The sequence below is a fragment of the Lepidochelys olivacea genome (assembly GCF_965140295.1).
Source record: "Lepidochelys olivacea isolate rLepOli2 genome assembly, chromosome: 12".
Lineage (NCBI taxonomy): Eukaryota > Metazoa > Chordata > Testudines > Cheloniidae > Lepidochelys > Lepidochelys olivacea.
In genome coordinates this window covers 40746610-40771958 of record NC_140422.1, presented here as the reverse complement: position 1 = coordinate 40771958, position 25349 = coordinate 40746610, and the positions used below count along the sequence as shown (strand labels likewise).

Sequence of the window (25349 nt, the reverse complement as noted above, 5' to 3'; positions counted from 1 at the left end):
GCTGTTGTAGCAAAAATGTTGTTTTTTGTCTGCATGTACAGTTACATCCTGGAACAGGGAGATGAGAATACCTTGGCTCTCAGGGGCTCTGAAATACTGCATTTAGTTCTGATCACCTTTAGTGCTAGAAAGATTAAACAGTCTGAAAAGAATTCTGAGGAAAACAATGTAGGGGCTGGAGACACTAATTTGTGAGAAGATTAAAAGAATGAAATAAGCATAGCTTGGCTAACCAGTTACTAAGGCTATGTCTATACTGTGAACTAGGGGTGTGATTCCCAGCTCATGTACACATACTTGCACTAGCTGTCATCAAGCAAGCACACTAGAAATAGTATAGTGACAGTAGCACAACCAATGTTGGACCACATTGGACCACGTGACCTTGGGAAAAGGGTTTCACATCGCTGTGCTTAATTTAGCCTCTCCGTAAAATGAATTGAATTGAATTACTTACATAGTTCATAAGGGTGTCAAGAAGTTTAATGTTTCTAAACTGCTGAGATTCTCAGGTAAAAGGAGCTGTGAAAGTAGTATTAATGCAATTGTATTCCTTAATGATATCAGAAGATACTTTTGAAACTGCAATATTTAAAACTGTAGGGTTGTACTTAGTTAAAAGAAACACCTGTTAACTTCTACAGCACAATTTAGTTAATTTGGGTCTTCTCTTTATAAATACATATCTATTTTATAATTGGATCTTTCTACTATCTAGTGATATGTTAACCCATGTGTTGAATATTCCTCTCCTGATACACTTGCATGTTTGGGGTAAGTGAGACATTTCTGAGGGGAATTTTGAAAATCATAAGATCAACAACTAGGCCTCTGGACCCTGCATAGAAGAAACAATGAACAAAACTATTCTGGCCTTTTGGGATGCCAGGCTTATTGGGAGCTACAGAACAACCTTGTTGCTTCATTCAAATCAGTGTATTTTCTAAGGTAGTGCTTTACACAGAATGAGCTCACACATACAGATACAAATTTTAAATCTCAGATATAAAATATACCTTCTGTATTAAGCGGATGTTAGAATTAAAGGATTCAGCAGACCCTAGATTGCTCCAAATTTCCTTTTTTTATACTAAATTTTACATATTAGTACTTCATTTTTATTAGAATAATCCTTCTTAGTTTTCATTCACTCATGTCTAGGGGGAAGCTCTTCCAGTTCCTGGTAGTGAAGGAAGGAGGATACCAGCAACTGTTCCAGGAGAAACATGGAACTATGAGCTTGGGTCTTGGCCAGCAAATCAAGGAAGATCTACTGTAAGTACCTTTTCCCTTAGACTTTTTAAAATGTTACGTCTGTGCCTGCTCTGGTACTGATCCAGAGTCTTAAATTTTAAGTTTAATGTGGCTACTGTGCAATCCACAAGGTCATGGAACTGCAAAGCATCTTCAGAGTGGGAGGACACAGAAGCTACACCCACAAACTCATAGGATGTTACATCTAGATCAAAATCTATATCCATTTATTCCTGTTCAAAAATAGGAACTATCTCCTTACCCTCTTCTTCAGAAAGCATATCAGTTTCTACCATCTGAGCTACCAACAGATACGGAAGAAACAGATCTGAGAACTGTTGAGTAACCAGATCCTTAACGGATTAAACTTCACCTCTCCATCCATAAGGAGGGTGATCCAGTAACTGTGGTGGTGGAATCCAATAGGGACTTGAAGACCAGAGCTGCCAGTCTCTCCAGTAGCGGGGATCTGGAAATATACCATAGGAGGAGGAAAAGTATAAGGAGGCACAACTCAGGACAAATCAGGTCTCTTGATTCTTCCTCCATCTCAGATCCACTATGGATCTCACTGGAGACAGCAGTGGAACCTTAGGGTGAAAAGAAATAAAGGATGAGAAAGATCTGTCCATAGGGGTCTTAGGAGGAGGCAACATAAAAGGGTCAGGAAAAAAACTAACAATCTCCTCTGCTCTTCTCCTTTTTTCAGGTGACAATGAAGCAAATTGTGGAACTGAGGAAGACTCTCTTCCTCATTGCCAGATTTTTGTCAGACAGATCTGAGGAACATTTAGAGCAGGTCTACACTTAAAACTCTGCAGCTGAGCTAAGAGGCAGCTTCACCTCCCCAAGAGGCAGTAGCTATGTCATTGGGAAGTCAGAGGTTAGGTCAGTTTTACTGTCCCTCAGGATTGGGGAATCATAGAGGCTAAGTCAGACTCGGACAGATTCAGTAAGTCTAATGTACAGGATCTGGCATTGCTTACAGTCACTGTCTTCTCTTTCAACTGCTTCTTCAGAACCAATACAGTCAGAATCAATATGGATTTAGGTACCTTAGCAGGCCATCGACCCTTTTCTATCAATGGTATCTTCAAAGCCTTGACAGTTTTAGCTAAAGGATTGGAAACTGGAACTGATAAAGAACCCAATGACTTGGAACTCAACCTTGCTAAAAAATGGGGGGAGGGATAGCTCAGTGATTTGAGCATTGGCCTGCTAAACCCAAGGTTGTGAGTTCAATCCTTGAGGGGGCCATTTAGGGATCGGGGGCAAAAATTGGGGATTGGTCCTGCTTTGAGCAGGGGGTTGGACTAGATGACCTCCTGAGGTCCCTTCCAACCCTGATATTCTCTGATTCTAAGCCATCAAAGCCAAATCAGGCCTATTAGTTTTCAGATCCAGTGATCTTCCAGAACCGGTTGATTTAGCAGCCAGAGATTCCTTGAGCAGCAGCAATGTCTGTTCTGCCTCTCCTTAATCTGGGAGTGAAAGTCCGGCAAATAGAACACCCATAGAAAAAGTGTCCTTCTACCAGGCACTTAAGGCACCTCATGCCTTTATCTGACACCAGGATGACAACTGGTAATGAAACATTTCTCTTAAAGCTCAGCAACAGCTTCACCTGCAGTTCCACCATAACACATGGAATTGCCTTATGAAAGTTATATTAAACTATCTATATTCTACTGTGCATAAATTACCTTACACAAAACCTATACTAAGAACAACAGCTATAACAAGGCACTATAACTGGAGAAACTCCGGATCTGAAGGACCAACCTAGTTCATTTCTGTCTGGCATAGCAGGTGAAAGGAACTAAGACGGTAGAGAGAGAAGCACCCCCTTCGTCTTGCCCTTGGAACATTCAAAAACATCAAAGGGAGAGTCAGATGGGGCTCACATGCGCTCCAACAGGCACTGCTTGGAGAAGGTTCTACTGTTGGGCACCACACGGTGGCAAAGTGCCCCACAAGTGGGAATATGCAGAGCCACTCAAAGAAAAAGCATGTGTCAGTACTATCTGGCCCATACTGGAACAACTAATATGTCTGCGTTCTATCTTTTTCACCACAGGTGGGATTAAAGGAAACAATGAGAATATATAAGGTTCCTCTATGCTCTGCTCTCAACAAAAATACATGGGTGATAGTCTGTCCATCCCTGCTCTGAAGCAGAACAAGAGAAACTTTGCACTGCTGTTTGACAGGAAGAGGTCTATAAATGGACAGTGCCACTTCTTGAATAGACAGGTAGTCAGGAATACTGGCTAGCAGAGGGGATGCTGCTGCAAACATTTCTCCTGGTCTGGGAAGCAGATACAATAACAAAGCTGTCTTACGAGAGAGAGAAAGGTGAGGAGGAGTCTTATGGCTGATCTGTTAAATCTCCAGACTCCCAAGGGTAAGAGGAAAAACCCTGCCATGCTAGTGAGGCTACATAGGAAGAGAGACTGAAGTGGGATACCTAAAGAGACTACAGCAACTGAAAGAGAACAAGAGCCCTGGGATGTCCCGCTGTGCTATACAAGCTGTCCCAAGAAGCCTCTCAGTTTTCCCCAGGAAGTTCCAAAGCTGACCAGGACAACCCATGGAACTGAGATCTCAGCTAAAGCTCTTTGCCATCTAATGCTCTGGATCAGAAGAGGGTGCAGGCAAGGGCATGACTATATGTTCCAGTAATGGAATACTGGCCACATATGAAGGAGAGGAAGTTGGGATCCTAGAGATCAACAGCAGACAGAGCAGGAGAAGCCCTTGACACCATGGTATGAGGGCAGACAGCTCATCCACACAGTCTGTGGACTAATTGGGATGTTTTTCTTCTGGGAAGGAGCAATGGGTGGTGGGTGACCCACTGGCTTGGGGAGACTAGCCCCCCAGTCCCGTCCTTTCCGTCCGAGGCAGCCCCGCCCCTTCCGCACCCATTCGAGCCCAACCCAGAACCCCTTCCCCCACCAAGGCCACTGGCCACTGCCCCAAGCTCGCATCCCCAGCCCCAGAGAGACTGGAGACTGGGCAGCACGGTCCCAGCCCTCTCCCTCACCCCAGAGCGCCAGGAGCCAGGAAGTGTGATCTCAGCCTCGCCACTGGCCAGCCCCGGAGCACCGGGAGGTCCGGCAATGCGGCCCCAGATCCACAGTCCCAGAGCACCGGGAGGCCAGGCAGTGCGGCCCCAGCCCCCCAGCCCAAAAGCGCCGAGAGGCCAAGCAGCGCAGCCCCAGCCTCAGAGCACCCAGTGGCCAGGCAGCGCGGCCCCAGCCTCCCCAGCCCCAGAGCACTCAGTGGCCAGGCAGCGCAGCCTGGGGCTACGGAGGCTGGGGCCGCGCTGCCCGGCCACTGGGTGCTCTGGGGCTGGGGCCGCGCTGCCCGGCCACTGGGTGCTCTGGGGCTGGGGCCGCGCTGCCCGGCCACTGGGTGCTCTGGGGCTGGGGGGGCTGGAGTACCCAGTGGCTGGGCAGTGAAGCCCCAGCCCCAGCTAGGACCATGATGGCACAGGGAAAAGATGGCCGCCCGCAGAGCGGGAAGCAGATGGAGGAGGACTGGGGGTGGAGTGTGGGTGGGGCCACACCTGTCTGTTTTGGGAGGCTCAGCCTCCCCCAGCCTCTGATACCCGCTGCCTATAGAAGGAGCTAAGAACTCCATAACAGAGGAACCCTGAGCACTTCTTTCAGGTTTTGAGGGCAGCCAGGGGAGACACTGTGGCATCTTCTAAATGCATATGGGATATGAGGGAAGGTCCTCTCCTAGATCGTTAACTGGTTAAAAGATAGGAAACAAAGGGTAGGAATAAATGGTCAGTTTTCAGAATGGAGAGAGGTAAATAGTGGTGTCCCCCAGGGGTCTGTACTGGGCCAGTCCTGTTCAACATATTCATAAATGACCTGAAAAAAGGGGTAAACAGTGAGATGGCAAAATTTGCAGATGATACAAAACTACCCAAAAGAGTTAAGACCCAGGCAGACTGCGAAGACCTACAGAAGGATCTCTCAAAACTGGGTGACTGGGCAACAAAATGGCAGATGAAATTCAATGTTGATAAATGCAAAGTAATGTACATTGAAAAACATAATCCCAACTATACATATAGAATGATGGGGTCTAAATTAGCTGTTACCACTCAAGACAGAGATCTTGGAGTCACTGTGGAGAGTTCACTGAAAACATCCACTCAGTGTGCAGCGGCAGTCAAAAAAATGAACAGAATGTTGGGAATCATTAAGAAAGGGATAGATAATAAGACAGAAAATATTGTATTGCCTCTGTATAAATCCATGGTATGCCCACATCTTGAATACTGGGTGCAGATGTGGTCCCCCATCTCAAAAAAAAGATATATTGGAATTGAAAGAGGTTCAGAAAAGGGCAACAAAAATGATTAGGGGTATGGAACATCTGCCATATGAGGAGAGATTAATAAGACTGGGATTTTTCAGCTTGGAAAAGAGATGACTAAGTGGGGATATAATAGAGGTCTATAAAATCATGACTGGTGTGGAGAAAATAAATAAGGAAGCATCATTTATGCCTGGTGACACAAGAACCAGGGGTCACCAAATGAAATTAATAGGCAGCAGGTTTAAAACAAACAAAAGAAAGTATTTTTTCCACACATTGCACAGTCAATCTGTGGAACTCCTTGTAAGAGGATGTTGTGAAGGCCAAGACTGTAATAGGGTTCAAAAAGAACTAGATAAGTTCATGTAGGATAGGTCCATCAGTGGCTATTAGCCAGGATGGGCAGGTATGGTGTCCCTCACCTCTGTTTGCCAGAAGCTGGGAGTGGGTGACAGGGGATAGATCACTTGATGATGACCTGTTCTGTTCATTCCCTCTGGGGCACCTGGCATTGGCCACTGTCAGAAGACAGGATACTGGGCTAAATGAACCTTTGGTCTGACCCAGTAGGGCCGAGACTTTGACGGCTGTCTCAAATGACCTGAGTGTCTCTGGATTAAGTTTAGAAGTGTGTGCAACAAGAGTGATGTAGTGGTGGGAGTCTGCTATAGACCACCGGACCAGGGGGATGAGGTGGATGAGGCTTTCTTCCGGCAGCTCACGGAAGCTACTAGATCGCATGCCCTGATTCTCATGGGTGACTTTAATTTTCCTGATATCTGCTGGGAGAGCAATACAGCGGTGCATAGACAATCCAGGAAGTTTTTGGAAAGCGTAGGGGACAATTTCCTGGTGCAAGTGCTAGAGGAGCCAACAAGGGGGGGGAGCTTTTCTTGACCTGCTGCTCACAAACCGGGTAGAATTAGTGGGGGAAGCAAAAGTGGATGGGAATCTGGGAGGCAGTGACCATGAGTTGGTTGAGTTCAGGATCCTGACGCAGGGAACAAAGGTAAGCAGCAGGATACGGACCCTGGACTTCAGGAAAGCAGACTTCGACTCCCTCAGGGAACGGATGGCCAGGATCCCCTGGGGGACTAACTTGAAGGGGAAAGGAGTCCAGGAGAGCTGGCTGTATTTCAAGGAATCCCTGTTGAGGTTACAGGGACAAACCATCCCGATGAGTCGAAAGAATAGTAAATATGGCAGGCGACCAACTTGGCTTAATGGTGAAATCCTAGCGGATCTTAAACATAAAAAAGAAGCTTACAAGAAGTGGAAGGTTGGACATATGACCAGGGAAGAGTATAAAAATATTGCTCGGGCATGTAGGAATGTTATCAGGAGGGCCAAATCGCACCTGGAGCTGCAGCTAGCCAGAGATGTCAAGAGTAACAAGAAGGGTTTCTTCAGGTATGTTGGCAACAAGAAGAAAGCCAAGGAATGTGTGGGCCCCTTACTGAATGAGGGAGGCAACCTAGTGACAGAGGATGTGGAAAAAGCTAATGTACTCAATGCTTTTTTTGCCTCTGTTTTCACTAACAAGGTCAGCTCCCAGACTGCTGCGCTGGGCATCACAAAATGTGGAAGAGATGGCCAGCCCTCTGTGGAGATAGAGGCGGTTAGGGACTATTTAGAAAAGCTGGACGTGCACAAGTCCATGGGGCCGGACGAGTTGCATCCGAGAGTGCTGAAGGAATTGGCGGCTGTGATTGCAGAGCCACTGGCCATTATCTTTGAAAACTCGTGGCGAACCGGGGAAGTCCCGGATGACTGGAAAAAGGCTAATGTAGTGCCAATCTTTAAAAAAGGGAAGAAGGAAGATCCTGGGAACTACAGGCCAGTCAGCCTCACCTCAGTCCCTGGAAAAATCATGGAGCAGGTCCTCAAAGAATCAATCCTGAAGCACTTGCATGAGAGGAAAGTGATCAGGAACAGCCAGCATGGATTCACCAAGGGAAGGTCATGCCTGACTAATCTAATCGCCTTTTATGATGAGATTACTGGTTCTGTGGATGAAGGGAAAGCAGTGGATGTATTGTTTCTTGACTTTAGCAAAGCTTTTGACACGGTCTCCCATAGTATTCTTGTCAGCAAGTTAAGGAAGTATGGGCTGGATGAATGCACTATAAGGTGGGTAGAAAGCTGGCTAAATTGTCGGGCTCAACGGGTAGTGATCAATGGCTCCATGTCTAGTTGGCAGCCGGTATCAAGTGGAGTGCCCCAAGGGTCGGTCCTGGGGCCGGTTTTATTCAATATCTTCATAAATGATCTGGAGGATGGTGTGGATTGCACTCTCAGCAAATTTGCGGATGATACTAAACTGGGAGGAGTGGTAGATACGCTGGAGGGGAGGGATAGGATACAGAAGGACCTAGACCAATTGGAAGATTGGGCCAAAAGGAATCTGATGAGGTTCAATAAGGATAAGTGCAGGGTCCTGCACTTAGGACGGAAGAACCCAATGCACAGCTACAGACTAGGGACCGAATGGCTAGGCAGCAGTTCTGCGGAAAAGGAGCTAGGGGTGACAGTGGACGAGAAGCTGGATATGAGTCAGCAGTGTGCCCTTGTTGCCAAGAAGGCCAATGGCATTTTGGGATGTATAAGTAGGGGCATAGCGAGCAGATCGAGGGACGTGATCGTTCCCCTCTATTCGACATTGGTGAGGCCTCATCTGGAGTACTGTGTCCAGTTTTGGGCCCCACACTTCAAGAAGGATGTGGATAAATTGGAGAGAGTCCAGCGAAGGGCAACAAAAATGATTAGGGGACTGGAACACATGAGTTATGAGGAGAGGCTGAGGGAGCTGGGATTGTTTAGCCTGCAGAAGAGAAGAATGAGGGGGGATTTGATAGCTGCTTTCAACTACCTGAAAGGGGGTTCCAAAGAGGATGGCTCTAGACTGTTCTCAATGGTAGCAGATGACAGAACGAGGAGTAATGGTCTCAAGTTGCAGTGGGGGAGGTTTAGATTGGATATTAGGAAAAACTTTTTCACTAAGAGGGTGGTGAAACACTGGAATGCGTTACCTAGGGAGGTGGTAGAATCTCCTTCCTTAGAGGTTTTTAAGGTCAGGCTTGACAAAGCCCTGGCTGGGATGATTTAACTGGGAATTGGTCCTGCTTTGAGCAGGGGGTTGGACTAGATGACCTTCTGGGGTCCCTTCCAACCCTGATATTCTATGATTCTATGATTCTATGAAATGGTTTGTCTACACTGCAATTAGACACTTGTGGGCACACAGGTGGGGGTGACACAGGCTTGCAAGGGTTGAGCTGCAGGGCTGTTTTATTGTGGTGTAGACATTCTAGCTTGGGCTGCAGCTCAAGCTTTGTTACCTTCCCACCTCACAGGGTCCTCAAATCTGGGCTCCAGCCTGAGCCCAGACATCTACACTGTAGTTAAACATTCCCGCAGCCCAAGGCCTGTGAGCCCAAGTCAGCTGGCATGGGCCATCTGTAGGTTTTTAATTGCAATGTAGACATACCCAAAAAGTCTTTGCACTGATAGCCTCATGGCATGGCACCAGCATCTTCTTGACTATAGAAGATCCTGGTACTGAGGGAGGTGCAGGGGTGGGGAGATAGCTGCACTGGCTTAATCCAACACAACAAAGCTCTTCAGTACCAATGGAATCTCTGGTGTCAGCGTAACCCACACACCTCCTGGGTGTGGTGTTCTGTCCCATATAGTGACACTGAGACCGCTTAAAGAGAGAGATAAAGTGAGTCTGCTCTGCAGCCTTAGCTACCAGTCAGCTGGCTTTTAGCTCATGCGGTAGAGGCTCATGCACTAAGCTCCAGAGGTGACCAGGGTCTGTCGAGGTTACATCAGCACAGAAGTAGGTGTCTGCTTAGGACCAGGTTTCTTCAGTACTCAGGAAAGACCCAGACCAATGGGATCCTTAGAAGACAATGTCTGCTTCTGCACTGATAAAGTTCTAGCACTGGAAGGCTCTCTCTTCTAAGCCAGTGTGGTCTCGTGCCTAATGAAGACTAGGCACTGAAGCCATGGACCTGATCTATCTAATTAAGTGTGGCTCTCAAGCTGATCATTATATATATTGTGGTAGTGCATAGGAGCCTGAGCTATACCTTATATACAACTATCTCTCACAATGAATGTTTCCTTTAATCTCTTTAGTTTATTCCAGTCTCATCAAAACCTCTTGTTGTGCGAATGTACAAATGATCCTTACAGATAGAAACTTGAATTTTGAAAGGCAGGTGCTTAAAGTTAGCACCTAAATCAAGCCTTTTATTTAGCATGCTGGAACCACTTTGACATCTGGGACACGATTAAAGCAAAACAGTAATTTTGAAGGTCTGGGAGCCTACTCTGACCTCCTTTGGCTACAGGGAGCTGTAGTTTTCTAAGGGTATGTCTTCACTACCCACCGGCTGGCGGGCAGCGATCGATCCCGCAGGGATCGATTTATCGCGTCTAGTCTAGACGTGATAAATCGACCCCCGAGTGCTCTCCCGTCGACTCCTGTACTCCAGCGCCGCAAGAGGCGCAGGCAGAGTCGACGGGGGAGCAGCAGCCGTGAAGCAGCACGGTAAGTCAATCTAAGTACTTCGACTCCAGCTACGTTATTCACATAGCTGAAGTTGCGTAACTTAGATCGATCCCCCCCCCCCGTAGACCAAGGCTTAATGATAGTCATGGTGATTGAGCAGGGCCCACAGAAAGGCTCTAATAACGTTATTACATTTTTAAAAATAAGATGGAGGGACATATGTGGGTACGTCACGCAGAATATAAAGGGCCCTAACACAAGCCTTTTATAACCTCAGCTGTCTGGTTAAAGGGCAGCATGTAGCTCCAGTGGACTATGCTTTCCAGAAACTAACCAAAGCTCAGTGGTAATGTGTGTCCATCCCACCACAAGTGGGACTGTGTAGAGATCTGGTCCAAAAAGATCCTCCCTTTGTCTAAACTGAGGACTGGCCAATGTTTCCTCCAGAGCCCCTTAGCATTATTCCTCATATTAGCCTTATGGCCTTAATAGGTGTTCCCTACTGCCACCAGGATGGATATTGCTCAACTATGTTCAGCTGGTCTCTCCTTCACAGGAGGGCAGCGTTGTTTTTGAAATCTGTAAGTATACTGAAGTATATTTGACAGACCCGCAACCACCTCTTTTTTCATGCAGCTGCAGGGGAACCCCACCTCAATAGGTAAGGGCCCAAATTTCACCATCATTTAAAATTAAAATACATACACCAAGGAGGGTATAGGTACACCCCCTTTATTTTAGAGAGTTTTTGGAGAAAGTTGAGAAGGAGCATTGTTATAGCTGATTCACTAGCTGGCTGAGCTGTTAATTTGTTCCTGTCTGAATGTTTGCTTTTTAACTGTAGTCGTATGTTTTGCTGTTGTAAAATTGAATATTGGGGGTTCTTAAAGCTATACCTTATATACAACTATCTGTCACAATTAATGTTTCCTTTAATCTCTTTAGTTTATTCCAGTCTCATCAAAACCTCTTGTGCGAATATACAAATGACCCTTACAGATAAAAACCTGAATTTTGAAAGGCAGGTACTTAAAGTTAGCACCTAAATCAAGCCATTTTATTTTCATGCAGCTTCCATAAGTTTCAGAGGGAGCTATGGGTGTGGCCACTTCTGCTGAGGAAGCTAAAGATGGACTCAAGTGCCTAATTTTAGGAACCTAAATTTGAAAAATTTGGCCATGGTATTTTTTTTCCTCTTTGAATGTACAGCTCCAACATTTTTTTAAACTTTGCATTTAAATAATATATGGCTTAATTTTCTCAAGATGCACTACCCTAAGTGAAGCTAATATACACATTTGCATTATGGGGTATTAGAGGTTTAGATTTGTAAGCAAGATAATCAGATTAAAACCCCAAATCTGTCTTTATTAGAAATGAGGGGATATTAACTTTTGACATAGTACAGTAGAACCTGCACAGGAGACTACCCTTATTAGGCATCCCCCGTCTTAAAAGACTATGCCAAAATATCCACAAATATACTGAGTACACCTCTGCCCCCCTTTTATTAAGCCGCCTCCATGAAGTAAGCAACTTTTTGCCAAATACCTGAAGTCACTCAAGACATATTTCACTGTACGTAAAATGAGGAAACAAGAAATGTTACCTTCTGAGGCTATGAAGTACTTGGAGAAAATAATCTTAGCACATTTTATTAAATTAATTTAAAAGTTTCTGATCAAACATGTTCTTCTGTAAATTCAGACTTTCAGGGAAAATTGTTGACTATTGTTAATTGCTGGGTTCCTTTTATAAAGGAGGAAATAATTATTTTTTAAAAATCTCCTGGAAAAGAGCGGTTGTGACAAATCTTAGAAGAGTATTTCAGGGCCCCCTCATTAATCAAAGAAAATCCAGAGTTAGTGAATTTAATTATTTGCAAGATGCTTCCCTTGTCTGTATAACTGTCTTGTAATGAAAAGGTCAAGTGATTTTTTTTTTAATCGTTCCAAAATAAAAAAAAACTGTTTTCTTCTCAATCATGGTCTCACACTCTTTATAAATTGGATCCAGCTCTTAACAATATTTGCCAACTTGAAAAGAGACTCAGATGTTCATCTTAGAACATCTTGAGGGGTTTTAAAAGGGCTTCCTTTTTGCAGCTTTAGAAGCAATACAGATGTTTGGCATACTCCTTCTTATGGATCTCTAAAATAGCTACACAAAAGCGTAGCGCAGCCTCTGGTGCCTCGCCAGCCCTTCATGCACAGGCACACATGGCTCTCAGGGATGGGATAAAGCCATTACACCTATACAGCCACCTAGTCGTTAAATGACAACGTCCTGAAATAAGCTTTTGAACGATTTTTCACCTATTGAATTCTTTTATTCTAGTGTTTGGGTCCTACTAGCTCTCTGATCAGGTATGTAGACGTTAGCGGTCCTGGTCACTTACCTCCAACAGGAATGGCAGGTGTGTGGGTTCCTCTGGAGAGAAAATTCCATGGATAAACAGGCCGTGAAGCTGCACAAAGGACCCTCTCGTCCCCCAAGAGTGAACGCATCACTTCCAATGAGTCAGCCAGGTTCTGCCATAGGGAGCTGTGAGACTCTCCAGGCTTCCACTCTGCTTGGTGGCAGTTTGGCTCCAGCATGCCAGAGTTCACAATTCAGCCAGAGCTGTCAATTCACCGCAGAACAAGCTCAGCAGGGAAATTCCTTTGGGGCTGTCACAGCCTAAATGCTACTGAGATTGTTTCTGGGTAGAATCTTTAACTGTTTGCCACAATCTTCTTTTCCATGAGTCAGCCCAGTATGTAGTCCAAACGGTCACAGCTGAACAATCCCCGTGAAGCTCCTCTCTTCACACTAGGGATAACTGCTAGCATCAGTGGCTGATTCAAGAGATTTCCTGTGTTCAGCTGTATGAACCTGACTGGCAAGTCAGAGCTGTAGCTGTTCCAAGTTAAACATGTGGCCCTTCTGCCTGTTATCCTCTCTAAAAATTAACTCCTTACAAAACACTGTTGGTGCCAGAAAAGCCTCAGTATCACCATCTGTCAGCTAGAGAAAAAAGCCCACTATCTTCAGCAGCAGAGCTGCACTGGGAGAGAGGCTGTCTGTTCTGCCAGGGTAGAGGTATTTATTGCTGCTCTGCTTATTGCAGCTGTTAGTGGGAGCTGATAAGCACTGATCTTCCCCCCAGCTACTGGACTAGCTGTGTGCCAGTGCTTCCTATCCCACTCACTGCACCAGTGCCTACTAATAGAGGCAGACTCGGAATTATGAGCTTACTTCACAGCTGGTGGTCGTATACTCCCAGCACTCTGCACCATTCCCTACAGTACCCCCTGCTGGGAGAATTAGAGTGAAATATTCCCCTGTGAAAGGGAAAGACAGCATTAGCACACCATGTAAAGAAGGTTGGATTGAATTTATTGATTTATATAGGATCTTTTGTATCCCTCCAAATGCTTTACAAAATTACAGGCTTAGAATACAGTGTATGCATCACCACAACTTCCCTCACCCCTTGAAATGCAGCCACTTCCAGTCTGGAATATATCAGCCATTTAGTTGTGGGAAATGAAGAATATCACGTCCAGCCACAGCAGAGAGGGAATTTCATTAACAAAGTTGAAATTTGGCCTGGACATCGAGGGCCTCAGTTCCCGTTCTCCAACCCAAATTACATGGATGTAGCTCCCATTGAATTTGTTGGGAGAAGCACCTATGTAGCTGGAGGGAGTGGATTTGGCTTTAAGACCAACAATCCCACTCTTGCAAGAAATTGCTGTGGGATCTCTGAAGGTCACGGGGGCGGGAGGGCAGGGGCTGGATCTCAGTTTCAAGTCTCATCTAGAAGAATTTTCCTGTATCATAACTGAAGGAAGAACTTTCCTCCCGCTATTGGAATCGCTAAGGCTACTTACCGCACCAACAGGAGTTTTCCTGATGATTTTCCAGACAAGCACTGACCAGTTTAATACTGCTTAGCCAGAGATCTAACAAAAACCATCTGCGGTGCTCTAGGTGGAGGTTATTTAATAAGGCACTATCACCATAGTGTGAACCACATCTCAATAAAGTGTCTCATGGAAAACAGCTCCCCTTCACAAATGAGTAACATCCTTGTGGAAGCTTCAGCAGTATTTTAAGCTGACTTTAATGCCATGAGGGTTTTGTCCTCTTTGGATAAAATGAACCACATTTTGCTTTTGCTTTCTCTTCCCCTTGCACCTATTCTATTTCAGTTGGAAACCAGGAGAGTCGATACCATGTGACCAACAGGATATCCCCAGACCAGCACCAAGAGCTGCCTGAAGTGCAGTTTGGAAATTGCTGCAAGCAGATATTAATGCTAGATATATTTTGAATCAATAGAAGGGACGATGCTGCCTCCAAGAGATATGGAAAGCAGGACAGGCACAGGCTGCATATGTGAAAAATGCAATGTAGTCAGAATGGAGTCAAAATAATGGCATTAGGGATTCTGGCCAGAATAGCTTGATGCTGCAGTATGTTGAACTGGAAAGAGAGATTGCATAGCAACTTAAAACTTAGTTTTAAAATTATTTGCTCTTCCAGTTGGCACTTGCTGCAGGGCACTATTTAGCATTTAACATAAAAACAGCAGAGGAGAATGAATATAAAATTAATGTATTTACTGAGCAGCAGAGAATACAATTGGGATTTAGATTAGATCATTCTTAAAAGGACAATGCAGGGGTGATTTAGATAGATGGAGCAGCCATAATGCACTTAGGACTACAGATAGCCTTGGCTGTTGTGTATTGTGTACCTCTTATGGTGAAAAACTGTCTTTAAGACAGAGTCCCCTCCTTCTATTTGAAATGTATCCCAGCATTCTTCTAGTTGACCAATACAGTGTAGCTCAGTGGATCACAACCAAGAGTAAGCAAATTCCTTGGGGTACGCAGAGATCTTCCAGGGGGTACATTAACTCATCGAGATATTTGCCCAGTTATACAACAGACTACATAAAAAGCATTAGCAAAGTCAGTACAAACTAAATGACAATGACTTGTTTATACTGCTCTATATACTATACACTGAAATGTAAGTATTAATATTCCAGTTGATCTATTTTATAATTATATGGTAAGAATGAGAAGGTCAGCAATTTTTCAATACTAGTGTGCTGTAACACTTTTGTATTTTTATGTCTGATTTTGTAAGCAAGTAATTTTTAAGTGAGGTGAAAGTTGGGGCTACACAATATAAATCAGACTGCTGAAAGGGGTACAATCGTCTGGAAAGGTTGAGAGCTACTGGTGTAGCTTACTGCCTGGTCTGCAGAACGTAGTTGGAGTGGTTAGATCAGATTCTTCTGGGTTCTGTTTTTATCAGTGCTGGACTGACTTGCTGCTCTTGGGCAAATCATAACTTCAGTGTACTTCAGTTGCTGTAGGGGTAAGAGGCTCTTACAGCAAATGTCAACACTTATTTTCAGGCTTTGGGGTCCTGATTTATAACCTATTTCAGTCCATTCAAAGACTCCCATTTACTTTAGTCTTCACTACACTGTTCACTAGGACCGTGATCCAAAAAACACTAACCAAATGCAGAGCAACATACTGTCTACCAAGGAAATAACTTATAAGCATCTGTCTTACTCTTAATAACTTTTTCTTCCAGTAAAAAGCAGACCTAGGATGTCTTCTGCTCTGACTGGATTCTCTGCTTTCTGGATCACACAGCTGTCTTCTCATAATTCAGGAACCTCTTTCACAATACGTGTTTGGCTGCATGTTATCCCCAACAGCTGTCTTAAATCATCCTGCAAGTACAGGAACTTCTGACTTCAGCCCAAGTTAAGGCCAGGTGATTCCCCACCCCGACCCCATTTTCTCTCATGCAGATGTCCCCTTTAATGTCTTCCACCTATTTTCCATATCTTCTCTTCTTAAGTTAAGAGTCTCACAAACATACTCACTCTTTAAATAGTAGCTTGGTAATTTTGTTGAATCACTGAATAGTTCCTCTACTGTACCCTCTTTGCATTTTAATTTAGTAGCACTTTCCATTTTTTCAAATCACTGCACAAACTAATCATTTTCATATATAGCTTGTTTATTCCAGTTGTGAGACTGTAGCCTTCTGCAGCATAGGCATGAAAAACATGGTGGAATGATTCGGTTATGTTCACTAGGTCACAATCCCCATCTCTCAGTCACACTTCTAGTTTGATCTGCTTGCTTCCCCTATTCCTTGTATTTGGGCAGAGAAAGTTCAGTTCATGTTTGTCTGTTACAGAAAATCTGCCTCGTCTTTATATTTTATATTAGATTGAGTTAATCAACAATGCTGCCTCTGTATCGTGAATTTAAAGCTTGCCTAGGAACACTTATTTCACTAAATAGGTTTTGTCCAGCATTTAGGGGCAGACTAGAAAGGCCCACTTCTAGGGGTTGCTCACTTTTGTCTTACTGGGTTTCCCCTGCCCCCTTTACTCAGCTAGCATCAGTACAGCCCCATGCTTGTCAGCTCTTTCCTCAGTCTTTTCACTTTCTTCCCAGCTGCACTTATTCTGGGGTACCCTCTCCCTGCTGCGCAGCTACTTCCTTCTCCTCCTTAAACCTAAACCCTTCACAATAGGGATTCTCTTTTGTGTGTTTGTACCTAGCACAGTGGGGCCTTTGGGAGCAACCCTAATGCACATTTACTGCAACAATCACAACAAACTACAAGAAATCAGCCCAATTGTAAGAGCTGGACTAATTAGCAGTTGGAGAAAGCAGGTGTTATTCATATATGTAATTACCAAAAATAGTACAAGTGTATAATTGCATACATTTCATGGCTCCCTCTCCCCCATCTATCTGAAGCTTTTCTTCACTGCCAAAAAACACATGTTTAATTAGGGGATAATTAACACATGCTAACTATGCCACTGTAAAATCCTAGTAGAGACAGGTACTACAGTTTTACTGTGAGGTAGCTAGGAAAAGTCAACACTATACCCGTGCCTATGGTAGGCCTCACCTAGCTACCTCACAGTAAAAACGATGGTGACTTCTCTCCGCTAGGATTTAACAGCGAGATACTTAGCATGTGTTATCTCACTGTAAAAAAAATCACCATACTTTTGCAATGCGGACAAAGCCTCGGATGATGAGGTCTTTGGGACAATCCCTGTCCCAGCTTTGTTTGTATACCACTAGCACAGCAGGAGCCCTGCTGGGAGCTCCATTTGCTACTGGAGTACACAAAGGTCCAATTATAGAAGACAAGAGGCTGTACTTAGTTTCATATTAGTAGGAGTTAAGAACGTCCCCTATAGGACATCTCTCAGGTTTGTCTGAATAACTGATTTGATCCTTGAACATTTCACTTCCTGAACAAACCAACTGAAGTTTAGTAGAATTAGACAAAATAAATGAATAGGTATCCAACCTCTTTACAGTTCTGCTATTACAATCAAAAAATGGTTCAGATTCTTCCAGTGTAGCTTAGAATGAGAATGTATAAAGGAAACCCTAAGAGCTGCTATTACTATGTGGAATCAACATACATCCCAGAAAGGAGCAACTCTGAGAAGTGGGAAGGTGAGATCGTGGTTAACAGCATAACTATCTCAGACAACCATTTAGATCCTAATTACAAATTTGTAGTTGCAACAGAGAAAGAGATCATGGTTCCAAAGAAACCGGGCACCATTTTCAGCAAGAATTCTCTCTCTAGGAGACTGAGTTAACCCACTATTGTGGTACCTGTGCACCTCACAAAGTCTTTTCGTGCATGGATACATTATTTTATTACAATGTTTAATAACTTTTTTAATGTAGGTCATTGTGGCATTAATTATATTATGCAAGAAAACACTGAACTCTGCCTGCACCATGTTTTGTCCAGAGGCTACAGCTTTCCTGAGTGTTTTGCAAGAAACAAAATCTTTGGCTTAGGCTTTCAGGTGAACTGGTGCAATCTGTGTGGATGGGAAATCACAAATGCTGCTGCTGTAGTCTAGTCCTTCGTCTGAACAGATGCAGTCAATGTGAGACCTTGAGTTTGAAAAATGTGAGAATGATCTGCCTTCTGTCAGGACACAGAAAAATAAGCAGAGACTCAATCCGCCACAAAATTTTCCAGTTTTAGTATAACAATTGAAGGAAATCAGTTCAATACAGAACTATGCACTCATTAGCTGTACAGATGCTTATTTTTAAAAACTATATAATCCAGTGTTTCACTGGACAGACAATATCCAGATACAAATTTGCATTGTACAAATCGTTATAGTTTCAGAACCAGGTAGCTTCCTAAATTCTTCCCATCACAATCAGCAATTTACTTAGATCAGTTTCCAAGACAACCAGATCTGAACCTTGGCTTTACAGACAGACCTGTACCTTGTTCCCTTGCAATTTGTTTCCTTTATCAGGTAATTTCAACAGAAATGAAAACAGACTCAAATCTGGCTCCCTGGTCTTCCTAGCATCCACAAAGCCAGTGTTACACTTGCATTCATATGTCAAGGAATTTAGGTTCCTGAAGAGTCAAAAACCAATAGCAGTCCAAATACTCTGGCACTCTGGAGGCCAGTTTAAATTTAGTTACATTAATAATTTTAAAGCTGCCTCTGGTCATGTATACAGTAGTTTAGTAGAATCCTTTTCCAAAACACCTGAAGGGAACAGACCCTACACACCCAGCTTTATTTTCACTGAAATATCTTTATTCCATGGATGAAAGCGGAGACCAAACCTTTATCATGTAGCAGGTCTGGTAAACTTGCTCTGAGAGAAACTGGGTATAAAGACAAAATATTTTTGTTTTTAAAAAATCCTGAAATGAAAGAGGTAAACAAGCTATTGTTAATGTTTCTTTGTTCATTCAAGTTTTAAAGCTGGTTTTAGTTGGTAAAACTCAGGGTTAAAGCTATAATCCACATGACTTTTAAGGAAAAAGGAATGAAAAAAACTGGATGAACCCATTACTTTTTAAAAAAAATAATTAAAGGAAGTGTACAAGCTTGGGAAACTTATGGACTGATTGCATGGTCAGTCACGTCAATGCTGGCACCAGCTAGGTATGCGCCTAGCTCAGTTCTGCAGGTGTGCTTCCATCTGGACAAGTAGCACCATCCTATTTCAGTCCTAGACAATCCAACCTGCCTATCATGGCTGCTCATCTGATGAATTTTTGGTCCTACAGCACAGTCAACAAACTTCCAATTGTGTTCGTGGCCAGCTCTCCAGCAGCAGGAGGTAATTGAACATGCCATCCTTACCCCAGGAATCAGATGCAACTATGTGCTGCCATTTTACAGTATTAGAGGCAAATTACTGCTCCAGGAATCAGTGCAAGTGTCTGTCAAACACATTCACTGCACTCAATTAGACCAAACAACTGTTTTAGCTCTCCTTTCAAATACATATATAATATGATCCTACTAGAGGAAACCCAGAGGCAGATATTATTAGATGCCAACTAGGTCTTCCACCTTGTGAAAACTAAACTCAGTAAAATAGCAATACAGACTTGAAAACAAGCCCCTACTGCTGTTAAGAAGTAAACAAGTCACTCACAAAAGTATCCCCTTTGTCTGGAAGAACTCGAGGCCAGATTCACAGCTCTCTTACAGAGCACTATGCTTCCCCAACTGTCTGCACCCCAGATATTTGCTGACTGATTTCAAACTGTGGACTGCACCACAGTCTATCATCAGTGGAAATAGACAAGCAAGAGCCCACAGTGGACACTACTGGCTGAAATGTGACAGTTTCCACAGATATTAAAACATGGCTCTCACTGCCTAAGACAATAAATGTAGTGCTGGGGGAGGGGGAGGGCAGGGATTTCTATATGATGGATATTTAGTTCTCTCATAAGGATGAAATAGATTGTACATATGCTTAACTCACAATGGATTAAATTCTTTATTAATGAAGTCCTGTATCAGACGTTCCATTTTTTTGCCTAGGATTGATGTCAGGCTTACAGGTCTATAATTAGCCAGGTCATCCCATATATCCTTTTAAAATATTTTAAAAAGCACAGATATTTGCAGGATCTTTCCCAATGGATTTTGCTTGGCTCAAATTTATGCCCCTCTTACAATTGGACCCAAAACACACACACAGTAATCAGGCTGATAAACTGTTAAAGTTAACCTTGGGTTCAGTCCCTTCCCTTGTAGCAGCAGACCAAGGACAGCTTGTAATGGATGGAATGACTAAAAGCAGTGTTAGGAATTCTCAGCACCACACAGTAACCCCAGGGTTCCCCACACTACGGACGGCAGCTTTCTACCTCCCGCAGTTCACAGTAGAAGACAGAACATAATCCAGAGCAGGGGAAGGGAGTCCTGCACCAAAGAGAGGGGCCTTTTGATAATTCTGTTCTAAGGAATCCCGATATGGAAGAGGACTCCGAGGCAGCAGCCCCAAAAGCCTGCTAATTAGTGCTAAGCCACATGGGTGATGTGGTGGGAGCGACAGGATGCCGCATGTTGGAGGGGAGTTAAGGCCATTTCAACAGTCATTCTTTCCCATCAAGGGAGACTTCACGGCCTTTTATATTGAAAAAACCTAGCTTGCAATTCCCAGAGTTCAAAGACAACTAAACAGTAACTTCGGGGAGCACACTGGCTGCCTGGAGTCGGGAATAACAAGCAGCTAAAACAACACACCCCCTTCCAGAGAGTGTTCTCATATACAGGACAGAGGGATGTAGTAAAAAGTGAAGCAATAAAGAAAGGAGGGCATTCCTTATCTACTATCCAATGACAAGCTCTGCTACGGTGCTCTCCTCATTGCTAAGATGCCCCCAATTGGGAAAAAGAAAAGGAGGACTTGTGGCACCTTAGAGACTAACCAATTTATTTGAGCATAAGCTTTCGTGAGCTACAGCTCACTTCATCGGATGCATCTAGCTCACAAAAGCTTATGCTCAAATAAATTGGTTAGTCTCTAAGGTGCCACAAGTCCTCCTTTTCTTTTTGCGAATACAGACTAACACAGCTGTTACTCTGAAACCCAATTGGGAAAGAGTCTCAGAGCAAGTTAGAAACAACAGAATCACAGAGGGATGATAAGAACCAGAATTCCTCTTTTCTATCTGGTGTTGTGTTGTATTCCGCACTGCAGTTAGCACAGATTGTAGAGTCACAGGACTACACTACTGGAAGAGATAAGAAAGATCATGCTTTATGATGCATAAAGCATGGTTTGTGCTGCCTCTCTTCCCTGTTTGGGGCTGGCAGCAGAAGGGTAGCTTCTGGAATAGTCTCAGGAAAACAGGGAACACCCACACTCCAGTCCCAACAGAAAACCAGAACATCATACACCAATCCCAAGCAGGGAGTTCTAACTGCTACTCTTCCCGCTAGCCCTCCCCAGGAACCCAGGCTGTACGAGGGAGGTGTCCAGTCCACCCTCATGTTTAAACAGGAATGTGTTTTACCCCGTCTACAGAGCTCGGGTAGAGAGAGAAGAGACCTGTTCCAAGAAGCCAGCTATCAGTCACTATGGAGGTAGGGTCCCAAGTACAACAGCTGTGAGCTCTCATTTTACAGGACAGACATAAATATTAGAAAGTGAAATGGATCATTTTTAAAATATATATTTGCTTAACCATTTAAACACAGCCACATATATGAAGAGACAACAAGAGCTAGCAATTTCCTGCTGCTCCTGTTACTGTTGCCTGGGTGCACTGGGAAAGCTGTTCTGCTCAGTCACAGAACGCTTGCTGGAGGGGATCGTAGACAGCTTGCAGTTTCTTTGACAATGCTCACATGAAAGACAGAGGCATTTCACAGGCTCACACGCTAGCAGCTGTTCCACATTGTTGGGATTAACAAAAAGGTGTTAAAAGTTACCCATGATTAATTATTACAGGGAAACAGACTAGATATATAATGGAATATTAGGACACTGCACCTCACCCCCTACCTCAAAACACATACAAAGACACTGAGGAGAATGTGAGACAGGGCAGCGGATCCCAGAGTCAGGACAGACTCTCTAACACTAGCTTGGCTCTGCAGACACCACCGTTGCTAGACAGACTCAAAGCTAAGAACAAAATATGCAAGGTTTAAGAAAACCAAAACCCCAGAGCTCTTGCTTGCATGCGTGTGCTCTCATGCTTCTCAAGGTTCCAGCGAGGCCAGATCAAGAGGATTTCCCATCCAACATGTAATATCGGTACATTAAGCCTATGACCAGTGCGCCGAAGATGGGGATTAGCCATGTTGACCAGAAACTACAGAAGAGAGGGGGAAAAAAATCAACACACAACACAAAAAAACAGAAAAGAGCAGCAAATTAATAATTTATTCCTAATGTCCAACATGCTCAAATCTGGACTGGTTTGATCTGGGAAATTCTCTGAGAAACCACATATTTAGACACTGAGAGGAGCTCACCTCCAGCCAAGCTGACTGGCCTCCTTACAGAAGAGGGCCTTCTACATCAGTCATAGAAATCCAGAAACCTGTTCTGATTCTATATACTTCTTGGACTAGGGCTGCCAACTTTGTAACTGCACAAAACCTAACACCCTTGCCCTGCCCGAAGGCCCCACCCCTGCTCACTTTATTTCCCCCCCCCCGTCCATCACTTGCTCTCCCCCACCCTCACTCACTTTCATGGGGCTGGGGCAGGGTATTGGGGTGCGGAAGGAGGTGAGGGCTTCAGCTGGAGGTGTGGGCTCTGGGGTGGGGCCACAAACTAGGGGTTCAGGGTGCGGGTGCAAGAGGGGGTGAGGGTTCCCCATGGCTCCTGGAAGCACCTGGAATGTCCAGCTCCTAGGCCAGCATGTCTGGCTCCAGTGGGAGCTCTGGACTGGTGCTTGGGGCAGTGTGCGGAGCCCCCGAGGCTGCCCTTGTGCCTAGGAGCCGGATATGCTGGTCACTTCCGGGAGTCGCAGGGAGCCTGCCTAAGCCCCGTTGTGACGCCGACCAGACTTTTAGCAGCCTAGTCAGCAGCGCTGACCAGAGCTGCCAGGGTCCATTTTTGACTGGGCGTTCCAGTCAAAAACCGGACACCTGGCAACCCTATCTGGGACTACAGCAAAACTAGACTGGCCACTCTACAGTAAAACAGCAGCTCCCACAAATTTGCCAATCCATATAACGCATTAACAGTGTGCCAGGAATCTGTGACATTCACCTAAATTAGCATGACAGTGGAGCAGTTTGCAGCCATAGTAATATTTAAAATGAAAGTGTGAACCAGAGGCTGAAAGTTCCAGGTCGCTAGGAGGCCTAGCTGTTCTGAACAGGATGGAGCTTTGCATGCTGGGACTTGTCTCCATGGATGGCTCCTGCATATTAAAGGGGGAAACTGTGGACTCACATAAAACTCATTGGGCTGCAATTTGGCTACTTATCTTGGACTGGCTGCACTCAAGAGCTTTGCATTAAGGTTCTGGGATTTCTGCTCTGTACATTGACAAGGCACAGAATTAATATGTAATGCTACAGAGTGCCCCAGCCCTCAGACCTCTTTATTCCTATATAAACGGTACTATACCTTGACTGGCTTGAGGGTGTCGTGTTTGGATCCTGAGGAGAAAGAGAGATACATTATACAAGTTGTACTGACAGAACTACAACCCTGAACATGTAGCTGCCATAGAGAGGGGACAGAAAAACCCTCACATCTTCCTCCCTTTCCCATACCTCTCTTTCCCTTCCATAACCAACACAGGGTTCTCACTTACTCTCTGCCACATCTCTTCACTTGCCTCCCTGACTCCACCTCACACTCAGACCTATTCTCTAAATACAAGCATATGCTGGATTTACCCATCCTTAAAAGCAAAATGAACTCTTTACCCCACCTGTCTGCAGCAACCATCCAACTTCCTCCCTTCACCTCTGAACTCATTGAATGTGCTATCTACAACCATTACCTCAAGTTGCTCTCCTGCAACTGCATCACAGATTCCCCCTCCAGTGTGGCTTCTGTGCCCAGCATTTGACCAAAATTGCTCTCACCAAGTCTGAATGATCTCTTCCTGGCTAAATCGCTGAGCCTGTATTCCATTCTCATCCTCTTGACCCCTGCTGCTTCACATGGTCAGTCTCATCCTCCTCAAACTCTTGCCTCCCTTGGCTTTTGCCTGGTTCTGTCTGATCATTCCTTCAGCACCTTTTCTGGCAGGTTCATCTCTTCCCCATCTCCCAGTCTCCATTGGAGTCCTACAGGGCTCCATCCTCGGCCCTCTCCTCTTCTCTCTTTCTCTGGGTGATCTGTTCACACTACTTCATATGCTATGGATGATTACTTGTAAATCTACCTTTCCACTCCAGACTTCTTGTCCTTCCACCAAATTCCATGTCTGACACAGATGTCTCACCAACAACCTAATGTGCCCAGAAATGGACTCCAAACCTGTATCTACTTCCCCCAGTGACTGACATCACCAACCTTCTTGTCACTCAGGCATAGGATCTAGGAATTTTCTTCAACTCCACATATCCAGGATGTCTCCAAATCCTAACACTTCCTCCATCAAATTTCCAGAATTGATCCTCTTCTGTCCAGGCAGCTGAAACTCTCAGTCAGGCCTTCATCTCCGGTCTTGGCTGCTTGAACCTCATAGCCACCATTGCTGCCCTCCAATCTGGTCAAAACACAGCTTCTAAAGTCATCTTCCTTGCTCACATGTCTAACCACATCACATCCTCCTCCTGTAATTCCCTCTGCTGCCTAATCCTCGTCCACCACGTCAAATTCAAGTTTCTTCTCTTTACCACCAAAGCCCTTTACTACTCTGTCCTTCCATATTTATCCCCAACTTTCTTCCAATCTCCTGGTGATTAAGTTACTGACCACTCACTTGTCTGTTCCTTCCATAAATAGCTTTGCGCTTTCTGCCACGTCATTCCTTATTTATAGACTCCCTCCCGGAAGTGATTTGTAAGGCTAACAACCCTGTCCTCCTTCAAATCACTTTTAAAGATCTATTTCTTCCATAACACCTACAAGAAGTCAGTCAACAATTTATGCCTACAAAGGGGCAGGTAGGGCAAGTTGATATTTATGTATTAAGAATCCTTAATTTTTATACACATTAGTCTCAGCCTCCCCCTTCTCTTCTTTTATTATAAGCATTTCAGGTCAGAGACCACATCTATCTCTATGCACAACAGGGCCCAATCTTGATCGGAGCCTCTAGTCACAACTATACTTTATTACACAGGGATACTATGTGGATAGATACTACAGCCTTTAAGAGACACGCTACCCCATCTCCTAAAACAGACAAAGCCTGTAACTAGCCCACATCACAAAAGAAACATGGGATTTGCCAAAACATC

The 25349-nt window shown here is 44.4% G+C and overlaps 1 protein-coding gene across 1 annotated transcript in view; it reads right to left on the bottom strand.

Annotated features, from left to right (window-relative positions):
• Nucleotides 1-13472: 13472 nt before the first annotated feature.
• The window catches only part of CYB5B (cytochrome b5 type B), a 44338-nt gene continuing 32461 nt past the window's right edge, over nt 13473-25349 (bottom strand). The window contains exons 4-5 of the mRNA XM_084644386.1: nt 23557-23588; nt 13473-22285 (exon numbers count right to left, since the gene is read on the bottom strand). Coding sequence (XP_084500512.1) covers nt 22195-22285; nt 23557-23588 — 123 coding nt within the window. The 3' untranslated portion in view covers nt 13473-22194. The remainder of the gene's footprint in view (nt 22286-23556; nt 23589-25349) is intronic.